This window comes from Spermophilus citellus (genome assembly GCF_964194105.1).
Source record: "Spermophilus citellus genome assembly, chromosome: 6".
NCBI classification, from domain to species: Eukaryota; Metazoa; Chordata; class Mammalia; order Rodentia; family Sciuridae; genus Spermophilus; species Spermophilus citellus.
The window spans coordinates 10,721,728-10,736,738 of NC_138187.1; the positions used below are offsets into that span (position 1 = coordinate 10,721,728).

The window sequence follows — 15,011 nt, forward strand, 5'->3', positions numbered from 1 at the left end:
AATAAACAAATGTGGTAAATCCACACGATGAATTATTACTCAACCATGTAAAGGAGTGAAATACTGCTACTTGGGACAACATGGATAAATCTTGAAAACATGCTGAGTGAAAGGTGCTACACATAAAAAAAAACCACTTGTTCTTTGATACTGTTTATATGAAGTGACTGGAGCAGGCAAATCCAGAGAGAAAAAAAGTGAATTCATGGTCACCAGAGACTGAAGGAAGAGGAGATTAGGAAGTGATTGCTCATGGGTTCAGGATTTATTTTATATGTGATGAAATGTTCTGAAATTAGATAGTGATGGTTGTACACCTTGTGAATGTACTAAAACCCACTGAATTGTACATTTCAAAATGACAAATTTTATAGCAAAGGAATTATATCTCAACAAACAAAAAAGAATACCTTATTCACAACTACAGCATGAGTCAAAATTTTTACAACTGATTAAAATTGCTGTTTTATATATGAGAGTATGTTTAATGCAGGGAAGAACTCAATAGTATTTTGAAGGAATCTGATAAAAATTAGGATAGTTGATCTCATTTAACCAATGGTGTTAGGCACTTTTTGATAGTTCTTCTACCTGTTAGAGTTCTTTAAAAACTCTAAAGATTGGGTTTTATTTGGTATGAACTCCAAGCTGTTTTGTGAGTACAGTATTAAGAAATTCTGCAAGAAGTTCAATAGTAGTAAAATAATATTGCTTAAGTAATAATTTGTGTTAACAGATATCAGAAAACTTTAAAAGACCCAAGTTTCTAATTTGAGATACTTTTGGCCTCAACATAAATCTTTATAAACTACTTTGTGGTAGAGCTTCCCGTATTCATCCTCCACTTGACCCATGCACTGAATTACCAACCTTCTCCATTTCCCTTGTCCCAGGACACAAAAGTTATAGCCAGAGGGTAATGCTGAAGTCTGGTGAAACATTTTCTTTTCTTACTAGTGGAGTCATGTGTTAGCCAAAAGTCAGCTGTGTTTGTTCCTAAATATGTTTATGCCATTTATAATAGTTGAAATACTATGTAAACTGATGAGATACAAGTGCAAAAAGCTTAAATGTTTGGAAGCAAAAAGGCATGTTGCTTAAATAATACTTTCAAACCAGGTGCAGATGAGAAAAGAATGGGTTAAAATTTGTAAAAACATAAATTCTATACTAAAAATCCTTCCCGTTTTTGTTCTACTTTGCAAAAAAACAGACTGGAAATCACAGACATTACTGATTTATGCCAGAGAGCCAGCACTTCCACAAAGAAACAAGAGCCTTCTTGACCCTGTACTTGAAGACCAGCAAATGAATCAACATTTATGCACTTCAATTTAAAAGAAAGTGTTTTAAGATCTATGTATATCGTTTTTAATGACTCCTTTTTAAACTCAGATTTTCAGTTTACTAACCAATTAACTGGTATGGTTGCATCAGACGAGGGGTGACTTGTGAATGTACTAAAACCCACTGAATTGTACATTTCAAAATGACGAATTAACTTATTTAACGAATATAGTTAAATAAGTGCTAAAGAACTGAATTACAAATTAGGGGTTCGTGGTTCCTGTCCTGCTACCTAACTAGTTATGCCACCTTGGACAAACGGATCAGTCAGGCTACATTATTTTTTATATTTTAAATGTAAAAGTAAAGAAGTAAATTCTTTTGATCGCTAATATCAAGAAGAGTAAAAAGCTAGAAAATAAAAAGGAGAGACTTTTTTCTTTTTAATTTCCATTTCACTTTTCTCTCCTTCATCCCTTCTTCCTTTATCCCTGCCTTAGAGAACTTGGAAATAGGAATACAATATATTTTTTTAACCTGTTCAATGAAATATTTGTTTAATCTTTTACAAACATTTATTTCTTAGTATTTAAATCAAATTCTAATTATGGTTTAACAAAATTAGAGTTTGTTTTTAACCCAGTAGTTGTGGAGATTATTCTATCTTAAAAATAATCCTCTAATCAATTCTTATTCTCTGAGAATCATTCGTTATGAATAAACTTAGAAAACGAAGTTAGTTGTTTAAGCTAAAAAGACACAGGGTTTGGCCACTTATCTTAGAGAACAAATAGCGTTTTAAATTCTTTGTCTTTTTTATGTAGTAATTTAAAAGCCATGTGTGTTTTAAACTTTTGCTAATTCAAATCTCTATTGATGGATGATCATAATGAATATTTAAAAAGCCCTATTAGGTATTATAGTACTTATTAAGAATTCATCATTTGGGAGGCTAAGTATGCAGTTTGTTCCATATTTATGTTCATATGAAACTTATTCTTCAGTAAACAATTTTTTTAAAAAAAATTTGACTTTTTCCCCCTACCTTTGTTATTTATTTATTTATTTATTTTTATGTAGTGCTGAGGATTGAACCCAGGGCCTTGCATGTGCTAGGCAAGCACTCTGCAAGCGCTCTACTGCTGAGCCACAACCCCGACCCCTTCGGTAAACAATTTTTTAAAAATTAATCATCACATTGGGATTGTTTGAACAACAGCCACTTGGAGCATAGGAAGACTATGACTTTCCTGTATAGTGTATTGTCAGTGTATGGTACATTTACTGTTCATTTTTGCCTTACATTTAATAGTTACACATAAAATCCAACTTTTACAAATAAATACACACTTAGAATTTGTTTATTTGAAAGAATTGTAACCTAGTGTCAAAAAGATATCCTGTTTATATGTAGTGGTACGTCATCACTGCAGATTTCATTTTCTTCTCATCTTGAGTGCAGTTGCTGTCACAGTTTCAGTGTTTTGCCAAAAAGAACAATAGAAGAGCATTTCCTTCATCTGCCATGAAGCTCTTGTTAAGCACTGGTGGGTCATGGCTGCCATTTGATACGGCCTTGATTCCTTGACAACAGGGCCTGTGGTAGATTCATCATTGGAACCCTGGAGCTCAGTGCAGTGCCTGATAGTATGAGCCTTCAGTCTGTGTGTCACAGATTTGTACAAATGGCTCTTTTCATGGCTTAATCCTCCTCATCCTTACCTCCTTCCTCAGCAGTCTCTCTTTCCCCGTCCTTTGCTTCAGTTTATTTGCCTCTTGGTACATCCATGTTTTGTAATAAGGGCCCTGAAGTTGGAAACCTGGCTTTGATATTAACGTCTTAAATTTATTTAATCAAGTTTTGGTTTTCTCATCTATAAAATGGGCATAATGATCCCATAGAAAAGTCATCAGGGCACAATTAGGGAAAGCCTAGATTAAATTTAGTGTTGAGCAGAGTAGAAATACAGTAAATATTCTTTCCTTTTCTTTCTTTTTGTTGTCTTTCCCATTTTTTAAAATTAAAAGAGGTAAGTTATTTGCCTGAAGTGGGACACTGTCTCTCCAGCCATTTTCTTTTTTTCAGTTTTGGTTTTTGGTCTTTGGTTTCTCAAAGTGAGCTCTCTGCCCATCACTCCTCTTCCTGCCTTGCTGCAGTGATGCCACCAGCTATCTATTGTGCTGTGCTTTTACTTCCAGATAAATGTTGGATTTAGCTCATTTGGAATATAGTTATGTTGTTGAGATTTGAAGGTATTAACTCTCCTATTCATTCATCTGTTCTAGACAAATTACCATTTTACCACTGTTTGTCCAGTTAAATCTAAATCAGTTTTACTTTTTAAAAAATTTTTTGTTTTGAATATTTATTTTTTTAGTTATGGTTGGGCACAGTGTCTTTATTTATTTTTATGCGGTGCTGAGAATCGAACCCAGGGCCCCGCACTTGCTAGGCGAGCGTTCTACCACTGAGCCACAACCCCAGCCCTATAGTTTACTTTCATGATTAAATTATGACCCTGAAAGGATCCATTCTGATGCAATTTCTTTAACATCTCAATTATCTCCTACTAGACAAGAGAGTGCTTTTTATATTTGATGTTAGATTTCAGTTTCAAAGAAAAATTATCAAATAGTTAAGTAGACTTTAAGATGACAGCTTACAAAATTTTAGAATATAGCCTGTACTCCATCAAAAATGTTCATGAATATTAAGTTAAAATTTTTTGAAAATTTATTCTTTTCCCTTTGCTAGATTTTAAGATTTGCTTAGCTTATAATTTTCTTAATTTGGAGGGATGCGTGGGAGTTTAAGGTGAACACAATGTCAAGGCATAATAGGTTGAAAAAAAAATTCTTCAATATTAAGAACAGATAATTCTTCCATGAAAATATTTTAAAATCTGCCCCTAAAGGATCTTCCAAATCATTAGCACTAATGTTCAAAGTTAGTACATCTTGCCATTATAAGGGCATTATGGTTCTTGTATCTGAGAAATAATTTGGTGTCAACATATCTTGCATTATAAGAGAATTATGATACTTGTATCTGATAGTCATTACAACCTTCTTGGCTTCTTGCTTACATGATCTGCCTTCTTATATCCATCTTCTTCTACCCATTTGTGTCGTCTTTTGTAAAGTATGTGGCTTATAAACATACACTTTTAGACTTTCTATAAAATTTGTTCTGTTAGTCTCTGTCTTTCAGTTGGATTGATTTGCCCATTAATATTTAATATAATTATTAAGGCCAATTATTTTGTCCCATTTTACTTTTGTGTTCTGTTTTCTTTGGTTGTTGTTTAAATTGAGTATTTATTAGCTAAAGCTATTTGTATTTTCAAATTTTATTTTTAGGAATTATATACAACCGGGCTGGGGATGTGGCTCAAGCGGTAGCGCGCTCGCCTGGCATGCGTGCGGCCCGGGTTCGATCCTCAGCACCACATACCAACAAAGATATTGTGTCCACCGAGAACTAAAAAATAAATATTAAAAATTCTCTCTCTCTCACTCTCTCTCCTCTCTCACTCTCTCTTTAAAAAAAAAAAAGGAATTATATACAACCTTAATTTCTCAGTCTTTCTAAAGTTATAATTATGCAACTTCTTTATAATATATAGAAATGCAAAACATTAAATACATTTGCCCCCCTCATCCTTTCTGCTATAGTTATCACATGATAGCTTCATGTATTACAAACTCCACAAGAAAGCATTATACTTTTTGTAGAGTGTGATAAGATTAAAGAAATTAAGAAAAAAAAAAAGCTAGTCTGTTATTTATTTGTATTTAATGCTTTTCATTCCTGAGATCTAAATTTTTATCTGGTATCACTTTTCTTCATCCCAAATAGTTTCTTTTAGCATTCCTTATAGTATGTATTCACTGGTGACATGTTTGCCGCCTTTGTTAAAGGGTATTTTCATTGGATGTGGAATTCTGGTTGACAGTTGTAGCTAGATTCTGTTGGGCTCACTCGTAAGAGCATTGTTTTGTTTTAGTAGGGCATTAACTTTGCTGAACTCACTTTTGCAAACCCTGTCTCTCCTATGGTGGGCAGTCCTGAAATCTTAGTTCTTTTTGCCTTGGCTAGGCTTCATGGAGTCTACCCTGCACATGTAATAGTTTAGGAATCACCCAAAAAGTTGAGGCCCTCGCTCCTTTTTTTTTTTTTTTTAAACAGAGTTACAAAATAGATTCACATATACATGGTTAATTGACTTTAACAAAGGTGCAAAGGGAATTTAGTAGAAAAGGATAATCTTTTAAACAGATGGTGCTGTAACAATCAGACATCAATATGCCCCCCCCAAAGAACTTTGATTCATATCTGTCTATGTAAAAATTAACTCAAAATGGACCATAGATTTAAATGTAAAACACAAATCTATATCTAGAAGAAAACATTGGAGATAATCTTTGTGACCTTGGACTAATCAAAGACTTGTATTAACAACTACAAAAATGTGGTTCAAAAAATATTGATAAATTTGACTTTATTCAATCAAAATATCTACTCTTTACAAAACACTGTTAAGAGCATGAAAAGGTAAGCCTCTGGGAAAAATAGTTACAAATCACATATCTGATAAAAACTCAGATTACAAGAAAACCACCTAATATTAAAAATGAACAAAAAGATTTCATCAGAAACTTATCTGCCATCCCTTTATTTCTTTAGTTAAGCTTATTAAAACATCATCAGTCACAAGGGAAATACAAATTAAAACCACAGTCAAATACCATGTGCCCACTAAATGACCAAAAGGAAAAAGATTGAGCAAATGAAGTGTTAGCAAGGATGTGGAACAACTGGATTCTTGCACTCTGCCAATAAGAATGCAAAATGGTTCAACGACTTCAGAAAATTTTGTCAGTTTCTTTAAAATTTAAATATATAGCTGCCATATGATTCAGCCATCCCACTCCTAGGCATTTTACTTAAGAAAAATGAAAGCATGTAACTATAAAACCTGTGCAGGAGTGTTCATAGCATGTTTATTTGTAATAGTTGTAAAAACTAGAAAGAGCCCAAGTGTTCATCAATGGGTGAATGAATGGACAATCTGTGTATGAAGTGCTACTAAATAAGTAGACAGTAGTCTTCCAAATGTGTTACTACTGAGTAACATAGACTACCATCCTCATAGCTTCCAATAATAGTTTTTGTTATTGGAACAGCAATCCTTATAGCTTCCAATAACGTTTGTGTCATTGGTACTACCATTATTGATTTCTGTGTCAGTCAGCATAGTCCAAGTTATGCTGTAGTAACAAATAATCTCAAATCTTCATGATATAAAATAAAGGTTTGCTTCTTTGACATGAACTATATGTGCATTGTGGGTGAGCTGAAAGTTCTGTTTCCTTTTGGTTTCACCCTGAGACCCAGGCTGGCAGAGGAGTTTTTATCTGAAACATTGCTGGTTGCTATGAATTTTGACTGAAGTTGTTTGATATGAAGGAGTTAACATGCATTTTAAAGCCAGCCTGCTGCTTTATTTTCATTGGCATTAGTTGACTTTCTTCTCATTTTAGCATGCATTGAAATCTTTAAGTGACATCAATAGCAATAGCTTTCTTTAATCCTTGCTACAAAAGAAGTTTGCAACATAGTTTTTAACTTTTCTTTACCATGCAAGTGCTTTGCTGGATGGAAAGTATATTATTCCTGTGTGTTGGACAAGGACCATGAGGTCCAGAGAGGGAGCTAGATTCTGTTAGGCTCCCTCTTAAGAGCATTGTTTTGTTTTAGTAGGGTATTAACTTTGCTGAACTCACTTTTGCAAACCCTTTAGGGCAGTCCTGAAATCTTAGTTCTTTTTGCCTTGGCTAGGCAAATGGTAATGACCACACAACAATAAAACCAGACTAGTACCCAGGGATCCTATATTAATACTTTTGTGCAAGTTGGAGAAAAACAAGTGTACCATTTATTTATTTTATTTACACATTATTTATTTGACAGTCTCTTCAACAGGCCACGTGAAGAGGTATCTCGTATTCCCTGTTGCCAGTGGCTGGAACACAATGGATCACGTGGGGGCCTTAGACACCGAGGATGAGTTGGGACCTCTAGCCCATCTTGCTCCAAGTCCTCAAAGTGAGGCCGTGGCTCACGAATTCCAGGAACTCTCCTTGCAGTCCAGTCAGCACTTACCCCCTCTGAACGAAAGGAAGAACGGTGAGTTCATTAACATGTGCAGTGGGAACCTTGTTAAAGAGTCACCCTCTCAGCCCAGTTTATTCCTTTTCAGTTTGCTTTTGTCAGTTCAGTTCATCAGTGAGTCGAGGAGGACACTGTCATAGGATGGTTTTGAATAACAGGTAGCATTTCACTTTCCTTCCAGATCTTTCATTATTTTTTTTTTCATTATTTACCCAGTGTCTTTGCTAGCAACATTACCTTTAGAAATCAGTTTTAGCTTCAGTCCATTTCACACAGATTGCAGCAGATTTCATGCTGGAATGTCATTGGAAATTGCCTCCCTGTGCTGGTGCCAGGGAAGCAGCATGTGGCTGAGAGTACATTCTCCCCCTTTCCCCATCTCCTTGCGACACACCTTCCTTTGGAAATGGAGAGATGTTCTCAGTGATGACTGAAGACAAGAATTCCATATGTGAATATTTTGATATAAATGGGCATAGATGTGACCAAGATTCTGTCTTTAGCTAGCTCATCATTGCATACAAAATGAGTATTTTCTATTAATTTCTTACCTTTTTAGCAAATTTTTATTGATCACAGAACCATCCCAGAGTCTCCAGAAAATAAAACTGTCAAATTTTAACATAAATGAATGGAGATAAATGATGTACTTTTACTGTTAATACTTCCAGCGTAAAAAAAAAAGTAATGTTAAAGTTCATAAACATAGTAAATATGCATATTTTGTAAAGGCAGAATTAAGTATTTCAAGTGGGTTTACTAGACTTTTCACAGTTCTGGTGAGGCTTACCTTTATAAATACATCTTTTTAATTTTAGTTTTAAAAGCTGGAAAAAATAAAACTGTTTCTTCAGAATGCTTCCTTATGTACCTAGTTACTTACTTTTCTGTGTCCTGAGTGGTTTCCTGATTTATTCATTAATGGTCTTACTTTATTTAGCAAAGTGGATAAAGGGCATCTACTACTATGTTTAGTTCCTTAGTACAGGTCTTTAATGTGAATTTCTTCTCCAAATAAGATGTTTTACTTCGTTTTTGAATCTCATTCAGAAACAAGGCACAGTCGTTGACTGTTTTTGATTAGTTCAAAGCAACATCTCCACCAGGTTGCTGCCAAAGCCATCTGGATGCTGTGATTTATGGTAATGGCTTTGGAACACTCTGTCATTAGGAGCCTTGCTTTTACCTTAAACAATGATACAGACAGCCACATTTTTGCACAGTACACTTAGATCAATATAATGTGCAAATCATTACCCTAAAACAAAATAGGAGTTGTACTTATATAAAATTAGAATGTAGCTGGGCATGGTGGTGCACACCTGTAATCCCAGCAACTTGGTGAGGCCCTAAGCAACTTAGCAAGACCTGTCTCTAAAATATACATATGTACATTTTATATAGAGAGAGGCTGGAGATATACGGGCTCGGGATGTGGCTCAGTGGTTAAATGCCTCTGGGTTCAATTCCCAGTACCCTGCCTCCCAAAATAATCAAAATGTAAAACTGTTCATGAAACTGGTCATCTGTATCAGGCGATGGGGAAGTGTGTGAGGAAAGTTTACGCTTTTTGGTCATTCACCATGTTCTCTTTCAGAAATTAATATAGATGCCTAAATGTATGCTAAACCCAAATGTAGTTTAGTCTCCCTTATAAGCTCTTAGGATAGTTTATGAAAAGGTAAAAATTTATTAGTTACATTTTATGAAGCAATGCAATAATACAGAAGGATTGCTTTTTCACTCTCAGTTGATAAAAACCCTGTATTGAATCTTTGTCTTCAGTGTGTTTTATCAACAGATACCCCATGCATCATCTATCTAGCTCTGATTTTCAGTACATATCTCTATTTCTCTTTTTGAGGTCCAGCAGTTTTTTTAAAATACATGCATGATAAGACTTTAAAGTTGACTTATCGTTGCACATTCATAGTCTCTACAGCCTCATCACTGATTTGTCATTGATTGCAACATTTTATGGGGGTGTCATTTCTGTTTTAGAATTTAACCTTTTGTGTTGTTGTTTTGTGCTTTCATTTTTATTAGATAATGCATTCCCATGGTTTAAAATATCATGGGAACATAAGCAGGTTGCCCTCCAGTTCTTCCTTTGCCTGCCCACTTACTTCCCAGAATTAACTTACGTGTGTCCTTTCTGAGAGAATATTTGACTACTTTTTAAAAAATATTTATTTTTTAGTTGTAGTTGGACACAATACCTTTTTATTTTATTTATTTTTATGTGGTGCTGAGGATCGAACCCAGAGCCTCGCAGTGCTAGGCAAGCGCTCTACTGCTGAGCCACAACCCCAGCCCCTTGACTACTTTTTTTAAAAAGCAATTTTAAAAGCTTCTTTGTAACAATGTGCAACATATTTAATTTTAAGGTTATATCTTGGGAATACTTAAGGTATTGATTTTTTTCCTCTTTTTCTGATTCTCATTAATATTTCTATAAACCTAAAGCTAGCTTTGAATTCAGTTGCTTTTGAAACTAGTGTTTTTTTCCCAAGAGTATTTCTTTGTTCCATATTAAGCAAATGAAAGAAAATTTCGAGATACTATGGAAGAACTCAACAAGAAGATAATTCACTTCTCTAATAAACAACTTCAGGAAATGATAAGCCTTACCTTATATTCATGCCTATATTGTAATTTTAGGCTCATGGCAAGTTAGCCTTATGTGTATGTACATTCCAAGATGTAAAAGCAGTCTTTGTACAGCTATCAGAAATCTAGTTTTTATAGAAATGTGTTGATCAGTTAGGAGGAATAAGTTTAAGGGATCTAGTGACATATAGCTAGTGACATATATTATGGTCAGTGTATTATATTTTTGAAAACTGCTGGAGGAGTAGATTTTAAGTGTCCTCACCTCAAAAGAAATGAAAAGTACATGAAGTAATGGATGTGTTTTTAGCTCGATTTAGCCACCCCAGAGACTCTGCATAATTCAGAACATCATGTTGTACATGGTAAATACACACCATTTTGTCAATTAAAAAAAACAAATAAAAATGTTAAAAGAAAAAATCTAGTTTTTGACAGTTATGTGAGTATATTCTTATCAATTAACATAAAAAGACCAAAACTTTCTTAACTTAAATGATTTTTTTAACTTTATGTTGTTTAATTTTATATCATCTTAATGTCATTTAAATCATATCAAAATGTAAATATTGGTCTAAAAATTAATCACTGCAAAGTACCATTTAGATATTATTAAATAATCAAATTCATTTTTTTGTTACTGCATTTTATTGTTATTCTTTAGCCTTTGAATACCATTTAATAGAACAGTGTTCTTTTCTTTAAATATTTATTTTTTTAGTTTTAGGTTGGACACAGTATATTTTTATGTGGTGCTGAGGATTGAACCCAGTGCCTCACGCATGCTAGGCGAGTACTCTACCACTGAGCCACAACCCAGCCCAATGTTCTTTTCTTTTTAAAATTTTTTTAAAGAGAGAGAGAGAGAGAGAGTATCTTTTGTAAATGGACACAACACAATGCCTTTATTTATTTATTTTTTTAATGTGGTGCTGAGAATCGAACCCGGGTCCCGCCTGTGCTAGGTGAGCGCTCTACCGCTGAGCCACAATCCCAGCCCCCCAATGTTCTTTTCTATGGGGGGAAAATAGAGGTGTTTTAAGTTGTGATTAGTGAGTGGGAGGATTATGTCATGTAGCTGTTTATAAATTAACTTTACAAGGAAAATTAATTTTAAGTAATAATTTCAGGGTCTTCCCTCATTTTTTTGCCGGGGCAACGGGTTACTAGGAATTAAACTCAGGGATACCTGACCTCTGAGCTATATCCCCAGCCCTATTTTGTATTTTATTTAGAGACAGAGTGTCACTGATTTGCTTAGCAGCTGGTTTTGCACTCGGGATCCTCCTGCCTTATCCTCCTGAGCCGCTGAGATTACAGGTGTGCACTACCAAGCCCAGCTTCCCTCATGTTTTATAAGTTTTTATGTTAGTAATGATAGTGGAGTGGCAAGATATTCCCACTACTGAAGTAAATGTGGAAGATGTTTAGTAAAGATAAACTGGAGTTTTTCTTTATGCCTGGATGTGGCATAAAGAATAATTCTGTAGTGAGTAGCTCCATAAAAGTAAGTAAGTAATTCTGTATCGAATAGCTCCATAAAAGTAAGGCAGCCATTTAGGTAATTAGCTTTTCCCAGGTTAGCCCCTCATAAATGAAAGTGAATATAAACACAAGGACCATTACTAAAACAGTGCATGCACAGGGCCCTGAGCTTCGTGACATTTATACACATAACAGATCCCTCTTCACACATCAATAATAACATTTGTTCAGATGGACAGCACTGGGAATGAAAGGAAAGCCAAAAACAACAGATCACGTAGTGAAAGCTCAGGTGCTGTAAGTTGAATACAGCTTCATAAAGGCAGGGGAAGATAGTGCAGGTGGAAACAACACCCCAGAGAGTTGCAGCTCTTTGCCTGAAGATTGGTAAGCTGTCAGGCAGAGCAACTCCAAAGGGTGCTAGTGGTGAGTTTAAGCTTTAAATCATTGCCAGTATTAGTACAGAACAAGAAGAGAAGTTAACATGAATTCTATTTTTAAAGGCTGTTGGGTGTTTTAATACTTTTTGGTATACCTCTGAGTCTAGGTGTTAAGGTGAAGATCAGCCACCTCAACACAATGACAGCCCACATGCCAGCTGTCAGTAGTATCGAGTAGGAGTAAAATCAGCTTCCACCTTCTTCCTGTTCTAAAAGGCTTTATGAAACTCTCTTTACTATGAAATAGTGTATTTTCGGCCTCGGTAAAGAGGAAAGATTAATTTGTCATTATTTTTTAAATTTTGGTATTAATAGTTACTGAAGTTGTTATGGGTTTGAGCTATGGTCCCATCCTGAATTTTTTTTCCTAAGACTTCCATCCATTAAATTTATCACAATGAACAGTCTTAGACCATTTGAATGATCACTTACAAGAAAGAAAATAATTTATTCAAAAGTTGGTTGCACTTAAAGAAACACAAGATGGCTCTTTGCTTTGGATTCAGTACACATGTTCTATATTTGAAAAAAGTTAGATGAATTTTGCCTGGCTATGGAATCAAGCCAAAGAAAGCTGCTTGCTTTACACCTTAGAAAATAAATGGCATATATTCACAGCTGGTCTTTTCTTTGGATTTTACTCTGAAAACATTTTTTCATTCCTCATTAACATTTAAGATTATCTTACCTTGACTTTGCAGTTAACATTTAGGATCTGGAGTAGTTAACTGTAATTCTCAAAAGCATTAATAAACATTAATGCTTTCTGATAATCTCTCTTCCTGCTTTAAGACCGAGAAATACGTACATATACTCTGAGTATAATTTTCCTGAGTCATGTTTTCAATATGTTTTTTTAAATATTTTCTTTTAGTTATAGATGGACACTGAACTTTTATTTATTTAGTTTTGAGGATCGAACCCAGGGCCTCACACATGCTAGGCAAGTGCACTACTGTTGAGCTTTAGCCCTAGTCCTATATTTTTTTGTGGGGGGTGTACTGGGGATTGAACCCAGAGGCACTCAATCACTGAACCAAATCCCCAGCCCTTTTATGTTTTATTTTTTAGAGACAGGATCTTGCTAAATTGCTTAGAGCCTCGCTAAGTTGCTGAGGCTGCTTGAACTCAGGATCTTCCTGTCTCAGCCACCCAAGCCACTGGGATTACAGGCATGCGCCACCATGCCTGGCGCTCGCTTGCTCGCTCTCTCTCTCTCTCTCTCTCTCTCTCTCTCTCTCCCCCCCTCCCTCCATATATATATATATATAGTATTTTATATATTATATTTATAATATATGGTATACATGTACTGTATATAATATTTCATATTATATCTGCAATTATGTATGTAATTTTTTTAGATTAGGCTTTAGGATGCAATGCTAAACCAATTATGAAGTTCAAAAGCAGGGCTGGGGTTGTGGCTCAGGTAGAGCACTCACCATGTGTGAGGCACTGGGTTGGATTCTCAGCACCACATAAAAATAATATAAAGATATTGTTTCCACCTATAACTAAAAATTAAATATTAAAAGTTCAAAAGCAAACTGTAAGCCTCCTGACAACTGCAAGTGAAGTTCTTAATTAATTGCTGCAGCTCTCCTATGCTTTTTTTGATGACAATCTCTAGAACTCTTTAGAGTGAAAAAAAGCCTTATAAGCACCTTTAAGGGTGAGGTACATTCTTTCATAATGGCCTTTAGAAAATCTAAATAGCATGTTTTGTTTCACAGTATAAATAAGCACTTTTCACCCATCCACCACCTTTTTTCTACTGTTTCTTACTTAGTTTTGTTGTTACTGAGGATTTAGTTTGCTTCACTGTACTGCTGAAACACACAAGCAGTGTGGGTGTGGAGGCAAGGAGGGCTGCACAAGGATAATTTTGTGGTAATTTTCTTTATCACATTTATAGCTGGCAGTGAGATTGATCTGTGCAGCCGTGTAGCGGTGTCAGAATGCTAATGTGAGCATGCTTTAGTTACCACTCGGGGTGGAAGCAGATGAAGCTTACAGTTTAAAAGGTGAACCAGCAAGACCATAGCACCTCTAAAGACTCTTTTTCAAGTTATAGCACCTCTGAAGACCCCTTCCCAAGTTATAGCACCTCTGAAGGCTCATTTTGAGCAATTTATCCTGTCTTTAAATTGTGTCTCTTATAGAAAGGCCATTGGGGCATCAACAACAAACATATTTACTGAAAGGAAGAGGGTTGGGGTTATAGCTCAGTGGTTGAGCTCTTGCCTCGAATGCGTGAGGTACCGAGTTCAATCCTCAGCACCACATAAAAAAATAAATAAAAGGAAGATATTGTATACATCTACAACTAAAAAAGAAAATTTTTTTTAAAAGGAAGACTTAGAACACAATAGTACTTAGTATTTTAAACCACCAGTGAGACAACTTTGTCTTGAACTTACAAAAGTGCTTACCAAAAATATTTACAAGAATTTTCTAGAATTATCATAATATATTATTTTAAGAAATAGATTATTTGAAATAATTTTCTTAAAATTAAGGTCAACCATATGATTTATATTAGATACTGGACTGGTGAATAAACAAGTTTATCAAGAAGTTGTCTTTGCTGTCCCTCAGAAAACAATTATAAAAGATAATTTAACCTAACCACAAAGACTTCTTCTAGCCAAACAAAGGAAGAAAAAACAGATATTGGAGATAACTACCATAACTTTTAAAAAGAGCCTATTAAGTATAGAGAGTATTCTAGAAAACATGATCCATGGTTATTTTTTCTTTGTTATTTAGTTTATAGTTTAAAATGTCAATAATGTAATACTATTGGGACAGCAAGCAACAAGACAAATATGTTGGAATAACAGATGTATTGGAATTTTCTCTTTGGTTTATAATTAACAGATACCTCATCTAATGAGCAAATATCGTACTCAGTATTTTTCTAACTCTTTTAAATTGATTCGTACTGTTGGCCTTCCTACTCCTACTTGCTGCCTCACTGTCATTAACAAAATGTAGTCTTGTGGGAGTCA

At 34.8% G+C, this 15,011-nt stretch overlaps 1 protein-coding gene across 7 annotated transcripts in view; it reads left to right on the forward strand.

The window, feature by feature from the left end:
- Positions 1 to 15,011, forward strand: part of MRTFB (myocardin related transcription factor B) — a 162,603-nt gene that overhangs the window by 53,935 nt on the left and 93,657 nt on the right. For 6 of the 7 annotated variants that reach the window (XM_081300353.1, XM_081300356.1, XM_081300355.1 and 3 more), the window contains one exon: positions 7,262 to 7,477. In XM_081300353.1, coding sequence (XP_081156479.1) covers positions 7,324 to 7,477 — 154 coding nt within the window. In that variant the 5' untranslated portion in view covers positions 7,262 to 7,323. Of the gene's footprint in view, positions 1 to 7,261; positions 7,478 to 15,011 lie in introns of those variants that run through there. The other variant, XM_081300357.1, reaches the window with a different exon arrangement.